This window comes from Mus musculus, chromosome 1 (genome assembly GCF_000001635.26).
Source record: "Mus musculus strain C57BL/6J chromosome 1, GRCm38.p6 C57BL/6J".
In the NCBI taxonomy this organism is placed as follows: domain Eukaryota; kingdom Metazoa; phylum Chordata; class Mammalia; order Rodentia; family Muridae; genus Mus; species Mus musculus.
In genome coordinates this window covers 64805542-64830062 of record NC_000067.6, presented here as the reverse complement: position 1 = coordinate 64830062, position 24521 = coordinate 64805542, and the positions used below count along the sequence as shown (strand labels likewise).

General features: G+C 41.4%; 1 protein-coding gene across 3 annotated transcripts in view; it reads left to right on the top strand.

Moving 5' to 3' along the window:
* The window catches only part of Plekhm3 (pleckstrin homology domain containing, family M, member 3), a 167705-nt gene that overhangs the window by 126762 nt on the left and 16422 nt on the right, over positions 1-24521 (top strand). For all 3 annotated transcript variants that reach the window (XM_006495983.4, NM_001039493.1, XM_006495982.2), the window contains one exon: positions 9970-10127. In XM_006495983.4, the coding sequence (XP_006496046.1) occupies positions 9970-10127 (158 nt within the window). The remainder of the gene's footprint in view (positions 1-9969; positions 10128-24521) is intronic.

Genomic DNA, 24521 nt, shown 5'->3' with positions numbered 1-24521 from the left:
CCATATCTGAATCCCTATTTTGGGTCTTCAGAGACCTAGGTACAGACACCATCAGCAAGCCAGACACTCCTGGAAAAACAGGATGTGTAGGAATCCTCACTTTGGTGAGTAGTGTTTACTGCCCACTGGCACCTTGAGGCAGAGACTTAGAAATCACCAGCGGCCTCAGACAACAGCATGAACACTCAGAGCATCAGTTCAGTTTATATGTGGGGCTTGTCTCTCTTCATCAGTGACCTGGAGATTTATTAGATCACAGCCTTCTAGCCAGGAACTCACTTTAATTTCTCATTTAATCTCTGGCATTGCTGGCCCATAAAAGCAGCTGAGTAATAATAATGTTAAGTAATAATAATGTTAAGTGCTTACATTGTACTTTTCATTCCCAAAGTGCTATCTAAACATTGACTAATTAGATGCCTTGATGGACGGCGCTTGCAGAGGCGACCGGGATCTGGTTGCACACCTGTGAGGGACCGCTCCTGAAAAGCCCTGCTTCTCTCTTTGAATGGCACTCAGCAAGCAGGAGAATAAAAAAGCTGCTGACATTATTTCACTTCTGTTGAAAATGTCCTAGGGTATCTTCTAATTAGCCTGGTTAAACTCACCTTTTATCTGTCTCCCCAGATATTCCCTTTCTACGTTCCTGGGGCTATTCAACTGGCCTCTTTTGATGTTTCCCCCCATGGTTAATCACAAAATCATAGACTCTTCAAATGAAGGGGGATCCTTGTTGATCATTTAGTTTTGAATGATTTAGCACAATCACTCTGTTTTGTACAAGAGGAAACTGAGGCATGGAAAAGTACACACCCTAAGGAAAGGCTTTTAGCTCTGCAGGGACATCCTGGGAACAGAAACCAAGATTGCTACGTCCCATTCTGAGTCTGTGTACCCTTTCTTCTTTCTCTCTGCAAGTGCCTGTGTTTCTTTTCTGTTTTCTTGACATTTCTGCTCAGTCTTTGCTCTCCCTCTCGCTGCCCATTCCTTCTTTGCTTTCCACTTGTGGGTCTCTCCTGACTCTTGCAGTCCTTCTTTATGTGATCTCTCTCTCTCTCTTTCTCTCACTCCCTCCCCCTTTCAGTGCAGTCTCTTAAAACCTCATGTTGTCCTCTACTGAAAGTACTCTGGAAACTCATAAGTCTCCAATTTCCCTATATCCATACCTACATAGAATTGCCTTTTTTCTCTCTCCAGTTGTATTTGTCTCTCCTGGAGTTCAACCAGTAATGTGTGAGATTATCTCTATATTGAAAATCCTTCAAAAGCTGTGACCATTTAAGAGAATTTTTGTGCTGTTGTTCCCTTAACCAAAGGTAGGTCTAGTATAGATCAAAACTATTAATACAGCCCAGCAGGCCTTGGTGGCACACGTTTAATTACAGCAGAGGCAGGTGGACTTCCTTGAGCTCAAGGCTAGTCTAGTTTATATAGTGAGTTCCAGGCCAGTGGACTAGATATAATGATGATGATGATAGATATAATAATGATGATGATGATGATTATAATGATGATGATGATAGATATAATAATGATGATGATGATGATGATAATAATAATAATAATAATAATAACATACTTACATGCATGCATACATGCATACATACATGCATACATACAGGCAAGCAAGCTGGGTCTCCTAGATTACATTTCCTGCTTTTACGTGGAAGGCAAGTAGGAACACAGTGACCTCAGAATGCCTGCCTGGTCACAGCCTGGCCTGGCCTCTGACCCCTTCCCAGTTGTGAAGCACACTGAAGAGAGGAAGACAGGACTGACACTGGGAAGCTGAGTGATTGTTTCCCTCTTTGGGTCATAATTTTTTGTTTATTAAATAATAAGAAAGGTGAGTTTAAATGATTATTTGGGTCTTTTTCTCACTATTTAAGGCAATAAACTACCTCAGACATATAAGTAACTCAGCAGAGAGCAGATTCTGCTGGTCATCCTGGAGAATTTCCTAGAACTGTCTAGGTTTAAATACTTACAGCTATTTCCTGCACATCTAATATGGAGACTACTTAGCCTTCTAGGGCTTAGGTATTGGAGCTGCATAACTGTCCTTATTCTGCAAGAGCTTCGTTCATACTCATGGGTGTATGGATTGACAGTCTTGGACACATACAGAAAACTGTGTGAAATAGACCCTGTCCCATTATTAGTAATTTTTTATTCTGGGTTTATCTTGACTATGGGAGAAAATGGGATTAAAATCCCTTTGTCTTTTATTCTTTAAGACTCCAGCAGGAAACAAAATGAGGGGAATGATTATGAACACTCACAAATCTACCCAATGACATAAGCCACATCAAGTTATCACATAGTTTCCAAAGTCTTAATAGAAACTGTCACACTTAGGAGAGGATCAGATAAGAACTCTTTGGTGGTATCATAATCCTCCCTCAGTACAATGACTGATAAGCCAACTCAGCCCTGTTGTGCAGTCCCGCGGTGGAGTAAGGAAGGTGGCGCTGGTTAGAGAAAAGAGTTTTGTTCGTGGACACACCACCAGCTCCAAGCCAGAAGGAGGAGCTCAAAAGTGAAGTAGAAAAGAGAAGAGAGGTTTGTCCCAACTTCATGAAGTAGCAATCCCTATACACTTTGGTGGTGTGCATCTCTGCCCGTGAGGAGCTGTGAGTAGCATTTAGAATGAGAGTACAGAATGCTCCTATTGTGGGTCAGGTTTTTAAGCTTGAGCAGGATCTAGGTGGTGTTTTGTGTTTTGTTTTGAAACAGGGTCTCACTCTGTAGCTCACGCTGGCCTCCTGCATTCTTGCCTACCTCCTCAGCCTCCAGTGTTGGAACTATAGACATTGACACTAACTTAGCTGATGTAGGTCACTAGACCCCTCTCTGTGTGCCTATAAATGCCGAGAAATGGCACTACAAAGTACAATTGTCATAGGTTATGTAGCCAAGAAAATGCAAATTGAATTATATGAGAAGCTGTGTTACAGCACATGACAGGATAGGATCTTGATTTCATTGAGCCTGCCTATTCCTGGTGGATCTGCTCAACATGAACTGGATCTTCTAAGTAGGCTTTTATGGTGGAATCATTTTTATCCAGGGCAGACGACCTCTTTATCACAAAATTCCCAGCAGTTGTCCAGAATCTAGATGTTGTATAACGGCCAAGGAATGCTTGTTTTAATATGGGGGGTCATGTGATGAATCAGAAGGAAAACATTAGTAGATGCATAAAATACATTGAAAGCGCCTTTTTCCTGTGTGACTTCTTGTCATTCTCTTATCCTGGTCTATGTTACTAGTTTCATCCCCCATCCCTGTAGATCATGAACTTCATAATGGTGCCGTGAAGGTAAACAACATAAAAGAGTGGTGTGTGCCCCCTCTTCCAATCCCACAGATCGCTATTGGCTGCAGACCTTGAACATGACACTGCAATTTCCTGGTGCCACACATGAGTAATAAGCAGCTGTTTCTGAAACTGTGGTCTGCAGAAGGCAGTACTGGGTTATTTTTTAACTTAATTGTAATTTTTGATTGGTCTGCAAGAAAGTAAATCAAATAAAGGCTGTTGTCTTAGTCTGCAGAAAGCCTTAGGCCTCAAATTCCAATGCTGACCATTGTGACCAGAATAGAAGAGGGGAAATGTGTGTATCCCAAACTGGAAGTTCAGCCAGGCAGCTTTTATGGGCTGCGTTTGCACCCAGAGAGTTAAGCATACTTGGTATTCTTCTCAGATGACTGAATCATGTAAAGTGAGATTTGACAGTCTCTCCAGTTATGAGAATATTTGAGATGATTTAAGTGAATTTTTAAAAGGGAAGTCTAGTTGTCAGCTTGATATTACATTTTGTTCTTGTCCAACAGCACAATAAAATGATATAATTTTAAATCCCAGATGGAGTCATCTATTCTTTAAACACCCAGTCAGTGTGCACTCCCCAAGTAAACAGGTCGATTGGTACCTTTTTCAGTACAAGAAATTAAGTCTAATGGAAAACAGAAATAAACTTTGACTGTAGTTTGGATGTCTGCCTTTTCTCAAGGAAAATTTGGGTACGTGGAGAAAGTGGATGAGGTTGACTACAGAGGGCAAGGAGGCGGGTGGAAGAGCTACATATGTTTCCTGCTAATTGCTTTGTCCTGAGATTATTCACGTAGACATGCAGTTTGCAGGAAATAAATGGAAAGATAACTAAGCCTCATCCCACAGGTCCACTGTCCTTGTTACAGAGCCAGTTGGCCGTCTGGTTGTAAATGCACCTGATGCTGGAGATGAAGTGTCTTTCCGACTCTTGGTGGGTTGTTACAGTTAGATTTATCTGTGACTAACTTACTTGCAAATTAGAAAGGAGTAAGAGACAACTGCTGGCTATTACTAAAATGTGATTTAATCAAGTTTGAGATATGCCAAGTGTCTCTCCAAGTCTTTAGCCTTGGCCAGAGTGAGATGTTCACCCGTACTCTGTTCTCTGATGGACCTGAACAATATCAGCGGCAGAGGATGCATCTACTGCCCTTCTTCCTGATTGCATCCGAACAGAAGAACAATGTGTTACCTTTTGAAAGCTGACATGTGACTGTCATACCTTTCTTTCATACCCTTGCTATAGACCTAAAGTATTTGTTAGAAAAGTAATTTAAATTACTGAAGATTTTATTTAAATTGAGAGAAGGTAGCAGTCACTGACCAAGTACCATCAGACACAGTGCTTCCTGTGCCCAGCATACAAAGCCTGATCCTTTCTTCAGTCCTATATGTAAATATTAGCTAGTTTTAGTTGAGGAAACTAGAGCTCAGAGGGCTTAGTAACTTGCCAGTCTCCCAGCTGGAAGGTAGCTAGCTATCGTTTGAGCTCAGAACAGCCTCACAGTACGCCACTGCCTCCCAAAGCTAGAGACAATGAGGTGTGATCCTTAACAGGAGCTGTGTGCTCTCAGCTTCTCTGGAAACCCTTTAATGAATCCAACTGCTCTGCGTTGAAAAGATACATCTAAGCAAACCTGCGCCATCTATTTCCTCTTTTTAACTATCTTTGACCAATTTTATTAAGAAAATGCTTTTGTGCTCACATCAGTAACTGTAATACTAGGAGGCTGAAGCAGGAATATTGTGAGTTTAAGACCAGGCTAGTCTTAGAGAGATGGCTCAGCAATTAAGAGCACTGACTGCTTGCTCTTCCAGAGGTTCTGAGTTCAATTCCCAGCAACCACCTGGTGGCTTACAACCATCTGTAATGAGTATCCAATGCCCTCTTTTGGTGTGTCTGAAGAGAGCGACAGTGTACTCACATACATAAAATAAATAAACAAATCTTAGAGAGAGAGAGAGAGAGAGAGAGAGAGAGAGAGAGAGAGAGAGAGAGAGAGAGACCAAGCTAGCCTGTTACATGGCAAGATCAAAACAACAACCAAAACAGAACACTTTTTACAAGTCAGGTATGGCATGCTCCCAGTTACAATAAACAGCTGTAAACTGTAGCCTGGGTAGAACATTCGTCTTTGTGTTGAACTTTATGGAGGACTGTTGTCACTCAGGGAGGCACACTAGTTCAGGTGACAGCAGAACTCAGTTCTCCCATCTGACTTTCCTCAGGTTGTGTACTTTTTGGACAGAATACCCTCCCTTGTCTAACTGTGCCTTGCACATTCTGTCTGGGGTGGGGTGGGGTCCTGAAAGCTGTGTACTGGTCTTCACTCTCAGCAGAACACTGAGGGAATAGACTACACTTTAGTCCCATTTGCGGCACCATCCTCCTAGTGCTTTCAGAATTGGGTCCCAACTTAAGCCACACCCAGATGACTAGGAGATGGAATTCAGAGGTATGTGGCCCTGAGGTGGTAGAGGGAAGCTGTGGATGGGCAGCAGATTTTGAGCCATTATCCACAGAAAGGCGTGTCTTATATTTTAAAAGGAACCATACAGAACAGCACACATGGAGCACACTTTTTATACTTAGTGCAGCCTCTAGACTAGACCATAATAGCCAAGAAATCCTCTTCCCAGGGCTGCCTGCCATTGCAGTCAAGGGCAGAATAGATCCTCGTACCTGGAAATATACAAGTATAAAGTTTTTCCTTTCCATAATATTAACGGGATGTTTATAAATTCTAAAATTAACCTGAGAATATTACCTCACTTTCTGGAAAAAGTCTTTAAGCAACTTTAGCCGTTAGGAACATGGCTACAAAACTGAGATGACAAAAGAACAGCCAATCAAGCACAAGGTAAGACCAAGTCCAGCGTGACTGAAAGAGTTTGTGACCTCCATACAACCCCACATTCAACTGCAGGCAGCAACGAGACACAGGAAGGCATCGTCACTCGGCTAACAGGAACTTGGGTGCCTGGCAGGGAGGGAGGATTTCAGTGAGGCTCACTGCTTGCCACTGAGCAGCTTATTCTCTGAAGCTGTCCCATGTGGAGGTGCCAGGTTAGAGGTAAGAGTGGGCAGATGTTCTCACGTTTGTATGCTACATATGTAAATGCTCAACACACCACAAGCAAGAAGGTCAGGTCAATAGCAGTAAAGAAACGAACAGCCTTGAGTTTCAGGTTGCTTTAGACAGTGTGAAAGTAGAGAGTCTGTGACCGTTGTAACAAAAAATGAGGTTTTGGTTGAAGTCAGAACAGATCAGAGAGCCGCAGAACCTACATGAAATCTAAATGAGTTGTAAGATGCAAAGCCCCGTCCTCGTAGAGGAAATTACCTAGAAGGACAGGAACAAGAGCAAGTACATCCTGTGTCAGGCAGAGGGCTCACAACTGAAGATGCCCAGACTGAGCATGGCAGTTGGGTTGGTGTGTGGACTCCTGTTTGGAGGCTTGCCAAGCAGGGGAGACATAAGTCTAGTTATACACAGTTCTCATGTACCCAGCATCAGGGATATGGTAATGTAGTAAGATTCTGTTAAATCAGGGAAGGGTTTTTGTTAAGGATAAAATGAGAATTCACTGAAGACTTGAGAGGTGATAAGTAATGAAAATGGCTTCAAAACCGTCTAATGCGTATGTTTAGCAGATTAAAGGAGAAAGATGGGCTTCTGGGATTAAAGCTCAGGTTATTTTGTAGATTAAGAGAGAGTGCTAAGAATCTGGAGACTCTGCCGGGCGGTGATGGCCAACGCCTTTAATCCCAGCACTCGGGAGGCAGAGGCAGGCAGATTTCTGAGTTCGAGGCCAGCCTGGTCTACAAAGTGAGTTCCAGGACAGCCAGGGCTACACAGAGAAACCCTGTCTCGAAAACAAACAAACTAACAAACAAAGAATCTGGAGACCCCACTTAAAAAAACTCAGCATGAACCTCAAAACAGTATGCTGAATGAGAGAAGACACACACACATCCATACATGTAGACATTCACACTCAAACACACGTGCACACAAATACATTGTATATGGTTCTGTCTCTATGAAATAGCCTTATAGGGACAGATGGTACATTACTGGTTTCTAGAACTTGGGGAGAATAAGGTAAAAAGCTAGTGGAGCCCTAACTACTATATATGGGAGCTAGAAGGGGAGCTGGGGAAGTTCTAAAAGTATATGGAGTAAGGCATATCACTCTATAAATAAGCCAAGGTTTAAATTTGAGTGGCTGAAGTGTGTGGTGGTGACTTATATCTTAATAAAGCTGTTATTTCAAAAAAATGGGAGAGGTAATCAGTAAGATATGATGAACAACAGATAGTGTATCAATGTTTGATGGAAATAAATCAATCAAAGCAACTGCATAATTTCCAGCTTGGCTGCCAATGAAACAGCAAGAATTGCCACTAATACTATTATTACTTTAAATTTATGCTTTCAGAATACCCCAAAGAATCATATAAATATGACTATCATCAATGAAAATTTGGTAGCATGATTCTCTGCCACTGGACACAAATATCCTAATCTAGCAATAGCTAAAATAATAATAAAAAATTTAATGTTGATATAGCCTAAAGGTGAAAGGAAGTGACTTCAGAGAGGATAAACTGATTCTTATTAGTAATAAAAAGTGAACCGTCAGTAACATGGAGGTGTGTTGGGGGGGCGGGGGGGAGAATGTGCTGTGACAGGAGACTATTAATTTCCAAAAGGTCATTAGTTTCCCCAAATAGGGATAAGTCACTATCCATATCACTGTCCATACCAACTTGATGAAATGTTTTAGGAGCCTTCAGAATGTTCATACTTTTGTCCTGATAAATTCTAGATAGAGAAAAACCTAGGTCATGATGCTCAATCTCCTTTAGATCCAGGTCTTCTCATCACCTGTACTCACCTGGTTTTCAGACCATCCTAAATCCTCAGCCCGTTCTTTAAATGAGTCATTAGTCGTGACTGATTAAGTAAGAGAAAGGAAGCCAAACTCAAGAGAATTGCTATCACAGTGTAGAAGAGCTTGGTGGTTGGATATTTCCTAGACAGCGTGTATCAGATGTTGGTGTTAGGTGCGTGCCTTCCTGGGGTTGTTGGAGTTAACGGTCCCTGAGAGAACAGAACTGAAACAGGTCTAGTGTACCTACAGCTTTCTGTAGGTTATGGAGGGAAGTGATGTGACTGCATGCTGGCCTAGCTCAGAAAACAGCCACTGTAATCTCTACCTCCCTGTTAGGAAAAGATCTATCTCTGAAAAGCAGTAAACTTGATTTTATATTCACTTTTTGTATTTCAGTGCAAAATAATATACATTCCCTACTATCAAAGTCAAAGACCCACAGTAATACAGAGCAGCAGCTGATCTATCTGACTTGTTCCTCCCGCCCAAGTTAACAGTTGCTGAAGTTGTTAGCATCATGGTCTTGTTCCTAAGGCTTAAAATGCTTCTCCACTTCCATCTCTAGTGTAGCCTCATTTTTTTTCAATAAAGGACAGATTACTTTTCTCGAAGTCTTACTGTGTCTCTGTTAGGTGTTAGTTGGAGGTAAAATTGTCATTTTAAACTAGGCACTTATTTGAAAAAAAAAGGGGGGGTACCCAGGTAGCTATTGTTATTTATGGCAGTCCCTAAGTTAATTTCACCTTTTTTCCTGATATCAAAGTCAGCCCATATAAGCAGACATTAACGGTACAGAAATAAAAGGCAGACTCACTGTTATTGCTGTGTGAGGTGCTGAAGTCTTTGAAGCCCATGAGCAGTAGTTAAGTGCATTAGTAATGTAGTTAATAAGTGACTGCCATGAGTTCCAAACTCATCAATATTTGCAGGCCAGCACATACGGTGACGGGAGGGGGGCAGGGGGGGGCATTAGAGGCAGATCCGTGGCTCGTGCTGGGATCAGCAGTCTCGTGGATGGCCCATGCCTTGTGAGGAGCACACAGTGAGTGAGGCTCATCACCATGCTGGAATTCAGGCTGGTTTTGTGAGGTCATCTGTCTTTTCAGAAGTAGACAGATATTTTTTGGTTTGTATTGTTCTTAATGTAAAAACCCCATTTTTAAATTTTGCTCATTAAAAAAAAAAGAAATGTAAAATTAAATACTGAAAGTGACCCTCAGAATCCCAGGTTACACCCTTTTTAAGTTATTATGTTTACCAGCAACATGAGAAACCCAGTTTTCCTTATTTGTTGTCTGTTCCTAGGGGAGAGAGTGGGAGGGAGTGGAGATGAAATCATATTAATTAATTAGAAATCTGTGCTGCTGACTTATTCACATAAGCATCATGCCTATATTTCCCTTCATGTCTTAAAAACCTGCCTGCCTCCCTTCTCTTCTGCCACCCCCCAACCCTGAACTTGTCTCCTCAAGTGGGGTTCATGCTCCTCACCACACTGCAAAACCAGAGGAACACGAAAGAAGCTCGCTCGGCATCTTCATTCTCAAGCCCCAGTGGATAAGCCCACTCTTTTGGAGCAAAGCACTGGGCCTAGTCCCCCTTGAGCTGCTGGGAAGTTATAATTAGCGGTTTTCCTGTTGGGAAAGGAGAGGAGCCCTTTCCCTCCCTTCCCACATCTGCAAGGCTTTGTGTTGTCAATGTTCGACCTCCTGGTCTTGTTTCTGTTTCCTCAGGTGATAGAGGGAAAGCTGGCTCCATTCTTGGGAAAGGTCATTAAATTCGCCACCGCGCATGTCTACAGCTGCAGTCTCTGTAGCCAGAAAGGGTTCATCTGTGAGATCTGTAACAACGGCGAGATCCTCTACCCCTTCGAGGACATTTCAACAAGCAGGTACAGAATACTTCCTTCTACGGAAATGTTTTTGAGAGTCGTGTGTGCTTTTATCTGGCTAGATCAGGATAATTCTAAGTATTGTCTCTCACTCACTGAAAGTCAAGTTTTCCCTTGTTTCTGTACAGCAGTTTTCTCCCCTTGCTTGCCATTTAGTTGCGATCCTCACTCTGTCTTTATGAAGAAGGAGGTAGCATTGCTGCAAAGAAATGCTGTCTCAGCTGTGGAGCAGAAACTGAAGGAAAGGCCATCCAGTGACTGTCCCATCTGGGGATCCATCCCATATACAACCACCAAACCCAGACACTTTTGTGGATGCCAACAAGAGCTTTCTGACAGGAGCCTGTTATAGCTGTCTCCTGAGAAGCTCTGCCAGTGCCTGACAAATACAGAGGTGGATGCACACAGCCATCCATTGGACTGAGCACAGGTTCCCCAAAGGAGGAGCTAGAGAAAGTACCCAAGGAGCTGAAGGGGTTTGCAGCTCCATAGGAGGAACAACAATATGAACTAACCAGTACCCCCAGAGCTCCCAGGTACTAAACCACCAACTAAAGAGTACACATGGTGGGACTCAAGGCTCCAATTGCATATGTAACAGAGGATGGCCTTGTGGGACATCAATGAGAGGAGAGGCCCTTGGTCTTGTGAAAGATCGATGCCCCAGTGTAGGGGAAAGCCAGGACAGGGAGGTGGGAGTGGGTGGGTTAGTGAAGGGAGGGGGGAATGGGATAGGGGGTTTTCAGAGGGGAAATGAGGAAAGGGGATTACATTTGAAATGTAAATAAAGAAAATATCTAATAAAGCATTTTATCAAAGAAAAAAAGAAGAAGAAGGTGCTTCACCGAACGGTCACAACAGATGATAAAACCTGCAGTTCTCCTTAAAGAAGTTAGGGGTAAACAATACCTCTGGTATTGGAGAGGTGAACATGTTTTCATAACAAGGAACAGTGATCCATTTTAACAGCCCTAAAGTTCAGGCATCCCTGGCAGCAGACACCCTCACCATTACAGGCCACGCTGAGACAAACAGCTGACAGCAATGCTTCCCAGCATCTGAAACCAGTTCAGTGCAGACGGTGTGAGTAGTTCAAAGAGACCGAGAGAAGCTCTGCCCAAACAACCCATGGATGGAAAAGCACCTCTTAGTCCTGCAGAGGAAGATGATGATGAAGTTCCAGATCTGGTAGAGAATTTTGATGAGACTTCTAAGAATGGGCAAACTGAATCAAAGCAACTTCTGAAGAAGGCGACACTTGCAGGAGTTACAAGGAGCTGCTATTTTATATCATGAATGCTTTAATTATTTTAATTTTTTATGGATCTGATAAAGTCTAGAAATATTTTTAAGCCCAAGCACCGCCCCCCAGACACTGCAGTGCTTTTGGGTTTTTGCTTATACCTAATTCATTCTTGCAGCAAATTAAGCTGAAGAAGCCTGGGAATAAAGTTTGGAAAAGGTTAATTAAAAAATTAAAATTAAGTAAAAATACGTTATATTTTCAGAAAGGAAGGAAGGAAGATGCTGTCTCTCTCTAGTTTACTAGGTAACGGAGTGTCTGCTCAGATTCTGTCTTAGAATGGAGAGCGGCCAGGAAAATGCCCACCCAGCTTTCCAGAGCAACAGGGGAAAGAAGTGGGAAATGCCCCCCTTAGAGGAAGGCCAGGCCTAGACTGACTGGTAGACCTGCAACTCAACGCCCTGGTGGGGAGCACACTCCCCACAGACAGCAGCAGAGGTGAAAGTTTTCAGGCCCTAAGAGAGAAAAGTAGGAGTTCATGTGGGATTCATTTTCTAACCAAAGTAATGTTTGGGCATCAACAGATCCCCTGTTGATAGATGATTTTTCCCTCTAACTTGGATCATAATTTCTACTATGACTTCTCCAAAATCACAAAATAATACATATCACTTTTCCTTCCATCCCTGAATCATAATAGAAATACTGTGTGTATGTGTGTGTGCACTGGCTTCTTTGGCCACGAATGTCATGGCTCATTTCCGCCCTGCAGAGCTCACTTACACTGTGGTTCAGAGCAGAAGGTGAGGCCAATAGCCAGGAGAGGCTCAGCATGCAGAACAGTGAGCGTTGGCTCAGCCCTCTTGGCCACTCTTTAAACCCAACGGCTATTTGTAAACATTGAAGAACTTGGGTTAGCCTGTGCATAGAAGGACAAGGAGATACACGAGTTCAGATTCCAGTTTCCTGAGAATGGGTCCTTTGTTCTACTGTATAGATTAGATGACTTTTGGGGATATACACTCTAACCTAAGAACTTCTGTACAAAGTTCACAGCATAAATATTTATAAAATCATAAAAAAGAAACTTAATGTTTATCAACTGATAAAGAAACAAAAATTGGTGTGCGCCCCCAGTGAACTACTGGTTAGCCGTGAAAAGGGATGTAGAATTGTTCCATGTTAACAGATGCTGGATGCGAAGACATGTTATATGATTCTCTTTTTATGGAATGCCCCAAATCAGCAGGTCCTGGGGCTTGAGGGCTTGCGGGAAGGGGTAAAGGCAGACTTGTAATGAACACAGGGGATTTTGATGATGCAAATGTGTAGGGTCTGGATTACAGTGATGGTCACATAATCTTGTGGCTGCTAAAACTTTGGAACTAGAGGCCTTGAGGGCCAAGTTTTCTGGCACATATTGTGATAAAAATGAATAATAAAAACTAAGGGACTTCTGCTGAATAAGCCAGTATGTCATATCACAAAACAAATCTCAATTTGGAAATATATCATATGTATTTTCTAGTACATAGAATTTAAAATCTACACTAGGAAGGGACCTGGCAACCCATGAAAGGTTTGGAGCCTGAGCAGTACACTTCTGAATCACCCCCAGGTTAAAGGGGCAGTCACAAGAGAAATGTTGAAGTATTTTTACATGAATGAAGGTGAAATCACAGAGATGTGGGATAAGGCTAAGGCAGTGCTGGCCAGTGGGCTTGTCCAGCCTGTGCCTGGGGCCCACAGGCCACACAAAGCTACATGAAGCCAAGGGCAGCTATGAATGCAGCCCAGGGCAACATTGTGAACTTGAAGCATTGTGAGATCGATTTCTTTTTGTAACTGAGGTGTATGGTTCTCGAGCATGAACCTAGCAGATGACAGTGTCGCATCTCAGTGTCAAGATTAGGTACACGGGGCTTCACGGGACGTGGAGCTCAAAACGTCTATGTTTGGAAAAAAGGAAAGGAATCTCAGTCAGGAATCTAAACATATACGTTGAGGAGCTAACGAACAAACAACCCAAACCAGCAGGAGATAGAATATAGATTGGAATTCACAGAAATTCAAATAGACGTAATAAGCAAGAAAATGACTGATTTTAAAGCCTACCAAATAAAGGCCACATGGCTTCATATGTGAATCTTATTGAATAATTAGAAAAATAATACTATTGCTTCACACAAAAACAAAGAAGCTGATTCTAAAAAATAAAAAAAAAAATGACTTGAAGACACACACACACACATACACACATATCTTTAACACATACTGATAGAACTTCATGGAGAAATAAATGAGTCTACAGTAACAGAGATGTCACCTCTCTGTAAAGGACAGCTCCACCACGCAGAGTCTCCGAGCAAGTGTCTTCTTAAACCAAACAGCACTGCCTGTATCAGGGACTAACTGTCATCTTCAGAACACTAGCCAGACAACATAAGAATGCATGTTCTGCTCAAGTGTGTGTGGAGCATTCACAAGAGCTGACATTCTCAGGCATAGGACACACCTGAACAAATCCTACCCACTAGAAACCATTGAAAGTACATTTTCAGATCATGTATTCAACAAGACATTAGTAATGGGGTAAGGGGAACGGCTTTGTAGGCAAGAGTGCTTGCTGTGCAAGCTACAGGACGTGACTTTGAATCTCCAGTACCCACATAAAGCTGAACCTGGCCTTGCTGACCTGTAACCCTGGTGCCTGGCCTTGGAGGAGCTAAACGAATGCTGAGAATTCATTGGCTAGACAGCCTAGCTGAAATGGTGAGCTTCAGGTTCAGTGAGAGATCTGTCTTAAAACAATAGTGGCGAAAGAAAGAGGAAGACATCCATCGTCCTCCACTGGTTTCTGCATGCATACTTATAGATACATGCACCCCCACACACATGTGCACACATACCACACACACACACAATTGGAATTAACAACAGAAAGGTGAGAAAAATCCAAGCACATTTGGCAATTAAACAAAAAAACTTACAAATAACACGAGTTGAATATGTTCATCCATATGAAAGCATACATATGAATGTTTATACAAACTTTACTCCTAATTATCCAAAACTGTAAGCACCCATGAACCTAGCAGCAGGTGAGTTGATAAACAAAATGTAATATATCCATACAATGGAATAGTAGTTCCCAATAGAAGGAATAAGCGTGTGGGCTACAAAATTCTGTGACATTGTAGAGAATGGGAAATGGTAGAGATGGTAAAGATCACTCGTTGGTGGTCAGAGTTCTCGACTTGGGAAGAGTAGCTAGGTAAAGCAGGTTGTTGGCACTCTTCTGTGTGATGCTGTAATTATGTGAACATGACATTATCATACACATTTGTCTAACCCATGGGCCATGGATAAAATGTCAGTATTGAGCTGTTCATTGCAACAATGCTACACTGCCTCAGTACTGTCATATAATAAGGAAGATGGATGCTGGTGCCAGTGGTTCAGACTAAGGAAGCTCTGCTCACTGTGACTGTGACTCTGGAACGGTTGACTCCAAGATCAAAGTGGGATAGTTTTAAGCAGACTTTATTAGAACAGAAAATTGCAAAGGTAGTACAGAGTTCCATAGGCTGCACACCCCACCACACAGTTCCGGCTTCCTCAACCTCACATGAGGACATTGCATCAGCTTGGATATAGAGCAGTGATTCATCAGTAGCTAAGGTCCATGGGTTTGGGTTTTGGAGTTTTTTCCATATTTCCTTAGTTTTTGCTTCATCCATTTTCTATTCTAGAATAGTACTTTACATTGAATAATTTTCATTTTTCAGAACTTTATTGTTATAGACTCAGCTATGACAGTTTCAAACACTTTACCTATTTTGATGATCTTAACAGTTTAGTTTTGAAAGACACGGTTGGGGGTGTCTGGGTTTGTTTTTTGTTTTTTGTTTCTTTTCAAGATTAGACTAAAGGCAAGCATGATTGAGCATATCTGTAATCCCAGAAATTCAGGAGCCAAGGCAGAAGGACTCACAAATTCAAGACATCCCTGAGCAATATAACAAGTTCCAACCAGCCTGGGCAACGATAAGCAAGAACCAATCTCTAAAAACAGCAACAGCAAAATTAGCCTAGGCTTTATGCTTTTGGGCTGGGGAGGGAAGAACATGTAGGTAAGCTAGCATTTTTATCACATGTGACAAGCACGGCACCTTCCTGGCTTACCACTGCAGGGTTGGTGGCACACTCCTTTGCTGTAAAGTTACTCTTCTTCTCCCTCTCATGTAGTTATCTTTGAAAGGAGTCACATGGATCTCTCTATTGAGAGGTTCCACCTGCCTGGGAGCAGAGCATGCCCAGAATTGTTTGCAGTCCTGCTGGGGAGGTCTGTCCTTTTCTCTCATTCTTTTTTATTATTTTTTTTAACTTGTTTGCTATTCTTGTCAGTGTAGAGTCATGCGTGGTTATTTTGTACCTTGGGGTGTACAGTGTTGATTATTGTTCAAGCTTTCCAGCTTTGCACTTAAGCTCTGCATTGGCTCCAGGTTCCTTTGAGATAGCTCAACCATTGTGCGTTTTGTTTGCTAGCTTGCTGTTCATCATTTTTTCCTTCCTGGCTGTACCAGATGATTCAGGCTCCTGCTTTACATCTCTTACCCTCCCCCATGTCCAATGAGGCCTTCCCCTTTCATTAAGAATAACCACAGAGATGACGATCTGAGCATGAGGCATTATACATTTTTAAATGCCACGTGTCCTTAGACTCATGCTCTTGACATGAATTCCATACAGAATCTGCTGTAAAATTTGGTTTACGTCTAAAATCTATTACCTTCGAGGATATTATATGAAAGACTATATTCAAAGATAATATGACTGTCAAGGCTCTGAATTCTCACCAAAATGGCCTCATTATCCCATGTGAGAGGCTTCTATCCAGTGGTACTAAATCTGTAGCTATTTAGAATCCTCATTCCCTGCTGGTCACCGGCAGCTCTCGCAGCTTGCAGAGTGTGAGATCAAAAGGAACCTTGAGCATCTTTCCTAGAATCCAGGTTGATGCTTCTCAGGGAACTTCCTCTTAGTGTGCCATTTCCAGTTAAACCCTAAGAGCAGTTTATACAAGTCTTTAGGAAAAGACAAAAGAAAAATCAAAATTTAGCAGAGAAAACTTTGAGTGAGAAATACATGCCCATTTGTGGAATGTGATAAATAAATGTGATAAGTAATTTGAATAATGAGATCAATATGTCACTGAGATTTTGTAAATGAAGGAATATGACACATGAGATTCACCTCAAAATAATCTCCCTATGGAGTGAAGGGATAGACATAAGTGAGAGAAAATGCCATGTCAGCAAAGTTGAAGCTCGGTCATAGATACACAGGGATATATTGTGCCGTGCTCTGTATTTCTGAATATATTTGAAATTTTCCACATCTATATTTTAAGATCTTGGAAATGAGATACTTAGTGAATTTGTAGAGCCTAGTTTTATTTTCCCAGTATTATAGTTTAATTTTACAAAAAATTTCAGGGGTAAGCAGCTGGCTCAGTGAGTAAAATACCTGACATGAAAGTACGATGTCCTGAGTTTGAAGCCTAGGAAGCCATGTGAGAGCTGACTTCGGTACACATACAGCTAGAGCCTCAGGTTTCTATGGGATGGAGTGTGGAGAAAGATGAACCCCCAGAACCCTGCCGCAGCAAACAGCCAATACAAGATCCATTTCAAGCCGGGTGAAATGTGAGGACCTATACCTGACTACCACATATGAGCCATCTCACACACACACACACACACACACACACACACACACACACACACACACACACACAACTCTCACAATATTAGAACTACTTTCTCAAGAAACGATTTCTTAAGAGCATTACCAGTATACAGAAAGCCAGCTAGAGATACAGTGAATATGCATGACCCTTGATATAATATAGTTTTTTGGGACAGAAGAGCCATGAGAAAGTTATATTAAAGCATGGTCAGAGCTAAGTAGACCTAGACCTCATCTGCGTGAGTGGAGATAAACCATTCTGTGGTTTCTGTGAAACCTTGTGCTGCTCTAATGCACTGACTTTGGTAAATGGGTTTTAGAATATACTGTATTTATATTGCTTTTTTCAATTATGACCATATAGCAAACATTGGTCAACTTGGACTTTCTTTTTCTTAAATCATTATCTAAGAGGATGCTTCCTGACTAATCTGAAAATATGCCCTTAGTGTAGGGTTTCGGGGTGTAGGGCATCTCCCCTAGAACATGTAGAGAGCATGCTGGAATCATGGGACTGGCATTAACTAGCACTCGTTCTAGCAGTTTACTCATGGCAGTTCTTTCTTCTGCCTGTCCTATAAGTGCTACCTACCTCTGTTTTAAACTCTATTTAGTTTGTGAACATGTGTGTATATGTGTGGGCACTTGTGTCTTAAAACATATGTAGCAGTCAGAGAACAGACAGCTTGTGGGAGTTCTCTCTTTCTATCACTTGGGTTCTGGGAATCAAACTCAAGTTATCAAGGCTTGGTGCTAAGTGACTTTATGCATTAAGCCATCTCCTGGCCCACCTCTGCTTTAATGATAAGAAAACCTAAGTTCAGAGAAAACAGTTTACTTGCCCTAACAGATAAGGCAAAACACTTAACAATATATGTGACTCAACATCCACGCTGTTCATTACACACTACTGCTTCTTCTGTAAGACTTCTTTGAAGACTGGCTGTAGTCTTCAAAGAAGTCTGCAGGGTACACCCTAAGAGTAATTATAAAGATATCTAGATCTGCCTTTAAAGGTACCTCCGTAAAGATGTGCTTCTCAATTGTCCCTTTATTTGCCCCAGGAGTTTAGACACCTGGAGCAGTAAGCCATGGCAGATGGGACGGGGCAGATACACATTTCTGTTGTTAAGTGGAGGAGTGGCTATTGTGACAGGGATAAGAGAAGGTTGATACCGTGCATCCCTGGGCAGTGGGGTTATCCATGGAAGCTAAGAGTACCTTGCCTTAACTCCAGATTGCTACACTATCCCAAGCTTCTCAGACACAAATGAAACACCTACACCCCCTTAACTAAGAACCTCTTAATGTCCAGACTTCAAGATTTGAATACAATAGAAAGACCATTCGGTAACTAAGCCTCATTTACCTGTGAGAGGATACAAGGGAAGCAAGGCTTTAGGATTAACAAACATTCCGTTAAGACAATGGCAAAACCCCACATCCTAGAGAAATAGAAACAACACACTCCTTAGAAAATATGAAGTAAACGCTCCATCCCTAAAGAATTACAAGTCAGAAGATTAACAGATACTGCACGAAGACTTAAGGAGAAACAATGAGTATGCAAGCAAAGAAGCCACATAAGTCCACGGTGGCATAGAACTTAGATTTTTTTTTCTTTTAAATCTTTAAATTTTCTCCTATATAGCTTTCTTTCCATCATCTCCACACCAAGGCAGGATGACCTTCTGTCCTGTGCCATTCGGCTTGGCTAAATTTTTTTTTCAGATGACAGGAAAGTTGTCTCCACTGGTATTTAAGTAGAGAAAGCATGGCACTCCAAGACTCTTTGACCAGTGTACCCTTCTGAGCTACATCCAGATGTGGATAAGAAGATTCTATGCTTAGAAACAACCTTGAGTTTAGCATCCTCATTGTGTATGCATTCCATAGTGTTGATTGTCCTGTTACTTCATGAATGCTGACATGTTTCAAATGAACCAACTAGTTAAGAGGATCTGAAGGGTTTCCCAGTCTATAGCAGCATTACAGAAGTGTGACACAGACCAGCTCAGATACAAGGCCAGCAACATTGGTCTGTCCAACTCGCCTTTGGAAAGGCATGAGGGTGACATTCTTCCTGTGTGTCCTCAGGGCATCTGCAACTCTGGCGTTATTCTTCTAAAAGGGTTTGTTGTTTTAAGTTAAGTTTTGAATATAAGACTTAGTCCCAGCACTAAAAAGGAAGAGACTGGTGATCTCTAAGTTTGGAGCCAGTCTGGTCTACACAGTGAGTTCCAGGCCAGTCAGAGCTTCCTAGTGAGACTGCATCTCATAAAAAACAAACAAACAAACAAATAATAATAATAATAACAACAACAACAATAGTAAAAGAAACAGATGGATTGAACATTCTTGCCAGTTTCTCTTTGTGTTACGTGTAGTTGGTTTCTCCTCCAAGAAGTAAGGATGGCTCACTTGAAGTTACTTACATTGAATTCTCACCAGTTGTACTAACACACACTCTCACTACATGCCGTCTTCACACTGTAGAAGAACTTTCCATGTTACCTTGAGAATGAACATTGTCCTCACCGAAATGCCCATGCAAGTGAGGCTCCACACAGAACTCATCATTTCTGTACTGAGATGTATTGTCAGGTTAGTTCATATAAGAAAGTTCCCAAGGAACTTAAACCTGAAGTCTGTCACTTTTTCCTATCTGGTCAGACTCAAAATCATCATTTCCACTAAAGGGTGTGAAGAATCTTCCTAGTATATGTGACCTATTGAAAATGCTGCTGTCAGTTTCGATTGGCCTGCCCGCCCCTATGGACTGGAACTTGTTGAGGCATAGATACTGTTCTTTCCATTGGAGCTTTTTGCCCTTCTTTATCCCTCACGTACACATGGAGTCCCAAGTACCCAACTGCAGGCAAACCTGAACAAAGGGTTGTTATCAAAAGTGACAAGGAAGCTGGGTTGTATATAAAGTGCTGAATTCCTTCCTCCCATGGAAGAAGCTTAAATACAGAGGTTGTTTGTTTGTTTGTTTTAGCACTGCCTGAGCAGTGGCATTAAAGTCAGTGCATTCTGATCACATGTGATGGTGCATACCTTTAGTCCCAGCAGAGGCAAATGGATCCATGTGAGTTTGAGGCCAGCCTAGTCTACATTCTGAGTTCCAGACCAGCCAAGGCTACATAGTGAGACCCCGTGTTTAAAAAAAAAAAAAAAAAAAAAAAAAGCTGATTATTTTCTGTTGTTCTATTTGCATTTTTACTTGCCCACCAACAGGGCATATGGAGAGCATCTATGGAGAGTAAATGTCCAATAAAGCTGTCACATATGTGCCAAAATAATAAACTGCACATTTGCCAGCAACCTGGCAAAAAGTTTTCCATTTACCTAGTTCAGTTCATTATATTTTTAAGAGAATTGCGTGTTAAATGTTTGGTCTGCATTGTGGGGTGGGGAAGGGGGCAGGGTACAGGTGAACTGAGCTTGAGAGAAGAAAGAAGTGCTATCCAGAAGCTTCGAGTGTTCCACCCACCGTAGCTTCCTATTTATTCAGCCTTCATTTCTGAGAGCCCTTGCTCAAACAGACTGAATTCCTGGATTATGGCCTCATGTGGACTTAAATACACACACATTACATACCCTGTTCTCACTAATCAGCCTGACACATTCCTTTGTTGGTAAATGGTTCCAAAGCAAACACTGTCAGTGCACCTAATTACCAGGTTTGTGGGCTGTGCTTGGCAGTCCTGTTACATCCTGTTCAACAACAGAGGGCAACAGCCTTGGCTGGGCCAGGCTTAAGGAGGGAAGAACTTACCCCCAATGTCTATAGTCTTTTTTAATGATATTTCCTTTCTGTGGCTTTTCTTGGGAAGCAGCCCACTTAAGGAGTATTGTAATAAGGTGTGTGATCTTAGAAAGAGCCAAAGGAAGCCTGGGCTCCCCTTCCTAGGTGCCATTCCTGCGAAACCACCCGCTTCTGTCTGCTGGCTGCTTTCTGACTAGGACTAAAATGCTGGGCACTTTGTTGGTAGCCCTCTAACAGACCCTTGCCAGGATTTAGAATCTTCAATGTCTATAGATGGAAGGGTCTCTGAAGAGGTCTCTGAGAGGAGAACAGACCAGAAAGCTGGTGAATGACGGGAGAGAGTAATGAGAACCAATATGCAGTTCTTCTCTTCTTTAGTCTCCTGGCTGCCCACCCATCCTTGTGTTGATGTACTTGCTGTGTCCATGAATGGTTGACTTGATTTGAAGGAAAGAAAACAAACTTTTCAGCACAGTGCTGGGTGGCTTGGCAGCGGCATCAGGCAGACTTTTATTTTCTTTTGCTAAAACAAAAAACAAACAAAAAGAAAACCTATATTCAAATAATAACTTAGCATATAACATTGCACCATGGCTGGCTCCATATTCTCATGTCTAAACACTTCAGAATGTCTGCTAACAGACAAAACCTGCATGAAATACTTGGGCTGACCCTACCCTGTATGGCCTTAACCTCTTGATTAATAAAGCACATTTATAACTACAGTCCTCATGGTTGTCTCAGTAGATTGCTGTCAAGACATGTTCCCTTACTGAGTTTCTAGTTAGGTATCTAGGTTGCATGGCCTTGTCTGTACACATTCCGGATGACCTAATTATCTGTTGCTTACAGAAGAAAGTGACCATCATTGATTAAAATCCTGTTTTTATTTCTAATTGTAAAAAGAAATGGTACTCACTGTAGAAGACACAAAAAATATAAAGAAATTTCCATATGTTATTATTTTTCTACACATATTATTTTTATATTTATATATGAACATATATAAAATAAAGTCATGTTGAAATGCAGTCCTATATCTTTCATTGAGCACATACCTCTGGCTCCAAATATAATCATATTTAATCTATAAATGTTTATTGGTGAGTTCTTTAATTGCTTTTAAAAATCACAATATGGGCTGGAGAGATGGCTTAGCCGTTAAGAACATTGACTACTCTTCCAGAGGACCTGGCTCAATTCCCAGCTCACACATGGTGGTTCACAGCTGTCTGTAACAGCAGTTCCAGGAAACCCAACACTCTCACACAGACAAACATGCAGGTGAAATACCAATGCACATGAAATAAAAATAAATAAATCATTAAATCAAAATATATTGGGTGAAAAAATTTTCAATTAGATAGATAGATAGATAGATAGATAGATAGATAGATAGATAGAAGTATTAGGGTCCATCTAATTAGTAGAGACAGGCTAGTTCATGGAAAGACCAATGGGAAAGGGATGTACAAGAATATACATCATTAACTGTGCCACTTGGTTGCTACATGACCCTTGACATGCCACCACCCCTCTGGACATCTCAGGGAGATAGTACCAATTAACAAAAGGTATGAGTGGGAGGTTTTTCTAGTCCTGAGATTTAGCATCTTAATATGCATATTGAATATGATGTTTTATATATTGTTCTGTATAATATCCAAGCTGACTGATTTTGACACACTCATTACTCTCAAGGAGCTTAAGAGTCAAACTCAAACTGGGATTCTGCCTATCACTTTGTAAGATCCATTTAAAAAGTGAATTTGTTCTATTCACCATACTGCCCCGTCCAGAGCTGGGCAGAGTAACTAACTTCTCAATGAGTAATTCATGACTGAGCAATGAGTGAAGCACTGAGTCTCTTTATTTTAACTTATTCACATTACACTTAAGTGGTTTTGAAGTTTTAAATCACAGACCTTTAAAATTAACTTTCAAACGATTTTAGGAAGTTTTTATTTAACTAGACATTACCATTATATGTGACTGTTTTTGAGTATTGACTAACATCCTGTCATATATTAGGGACAGATGTGTTTTACTGGGGCAATGAAGCCTCTAAAATCAAAGAGAGAAGATATTAAATGTTTGAGCTTGGCTAAACTACTCAGAGAACTTAATTTCAGAACATCTTTTATGTTACTTCTGTTACTTCTTAGTGTATACTTTTTCTTCCCCCTGGGACTGTAAATAAGTAACCTGAATACACAATGGGAAGACAGGAAGTGTTTGCCTTTCCATACAAAAAAGGTTGACTGTGTAGACTGAGCAGTTTGTTCTGAAATTAACTATCTTGTGTTCTTACAAAAGGTGCAAAAGTAGCTTTGTTTTGTAATGTATGTTTGTATGTTGTGATTATTTTCTATACAATGAATTTTGAGAATAGACATGGTAGTGTCATTAAAGTTGTCATTTAAAAAATCTTTTTACTTTAACGCCTCTTCTAACACGCTATCATATTACCATATCTCCATTAAGTACCTTCAGGACTGACTATTGAACCACTCAACAGTGCTGCAGCAGTAAACACTCTTATTCTTTAGCCAACACTAGTAGTTATCTCTTCCATCCCTGATGCTCTCAAAAAACTTAATATGCACAGAAAGACTTAGATACTGTACATTCTCATTTTATATAAATGTTGCTATTTGGACCAAAGTGTACCAGAGCATAGAGCTCAAGAGAGCCATGGAGAACCAGTAGTCACCTGCCAAGGATGCGCATGCCCAACAGAGGCTAGAAACACATCCAGCACCACACCTAACAACTCAGGAGCTTTAGGCCACTGACTCTCGTGGCCTTATCTATCTTACCGTTGCCAGAGCACCAGCCCTGATATTTGGAAGAACCACAAGACCAACTTATGGAATGGGAGACTGCCACCCTAAACTAGTCTCATCTTTGGTGTGGTTGCCAGTAATTTTTGTTCCCACAACCAATGGAAAGAATCATGTAGCCCTTTAATGAGAAAACAAGAAAAGATAGCAAGATAGATAGATAGATAGATAGATAGATAGATAGATAGATAGATAGATAGATAAGGAAGGAAGGAAGGAAGGAAGGAAGGAAGGAAGGAAGAAAATCGGGAATTTGTGAATCATCTTACAATAAAACAGTAACATAGTAGACAAATGTGAATAATGATCCTGAAGCTGGTCCAGACCCAGCCTTGGAAACATACAAAGCCACTGAGCTTGCATAGATTTAATGTAAACTGAAGTTCTAGCCTGGGAAGACGATGAAGTGGGATGCAGCCATTCTGTTAGAAGGGAGTTCACATCTACTTTCTTTTCTAGGAAGCAGATCATTAGTGGTAGGTAAAAAGGAAATTTAAATGAAAAGACTCAGCTAGAAAGCAGCTTATGTCACCATCAGCGATTGGACAGAAAAGTCTTCAAACTATAGAATACAAAGACATAAAGAGATTTCTCTGGCAGAGAAGATACTGTCTTCAAGTGCCAACCCAGGGCTTCTGAATCACAGATGATGTGACTGTCTAAACTTCCAACGAGGGAGGTGACATTTTTCTCCACTACTGTCCAAGCTTATTTACAGTAGACTACTAAGAGAGGCCTGTGCATATTAAGGGATCTTTTGCACCTAAGAAGTACCCATGTCCCCT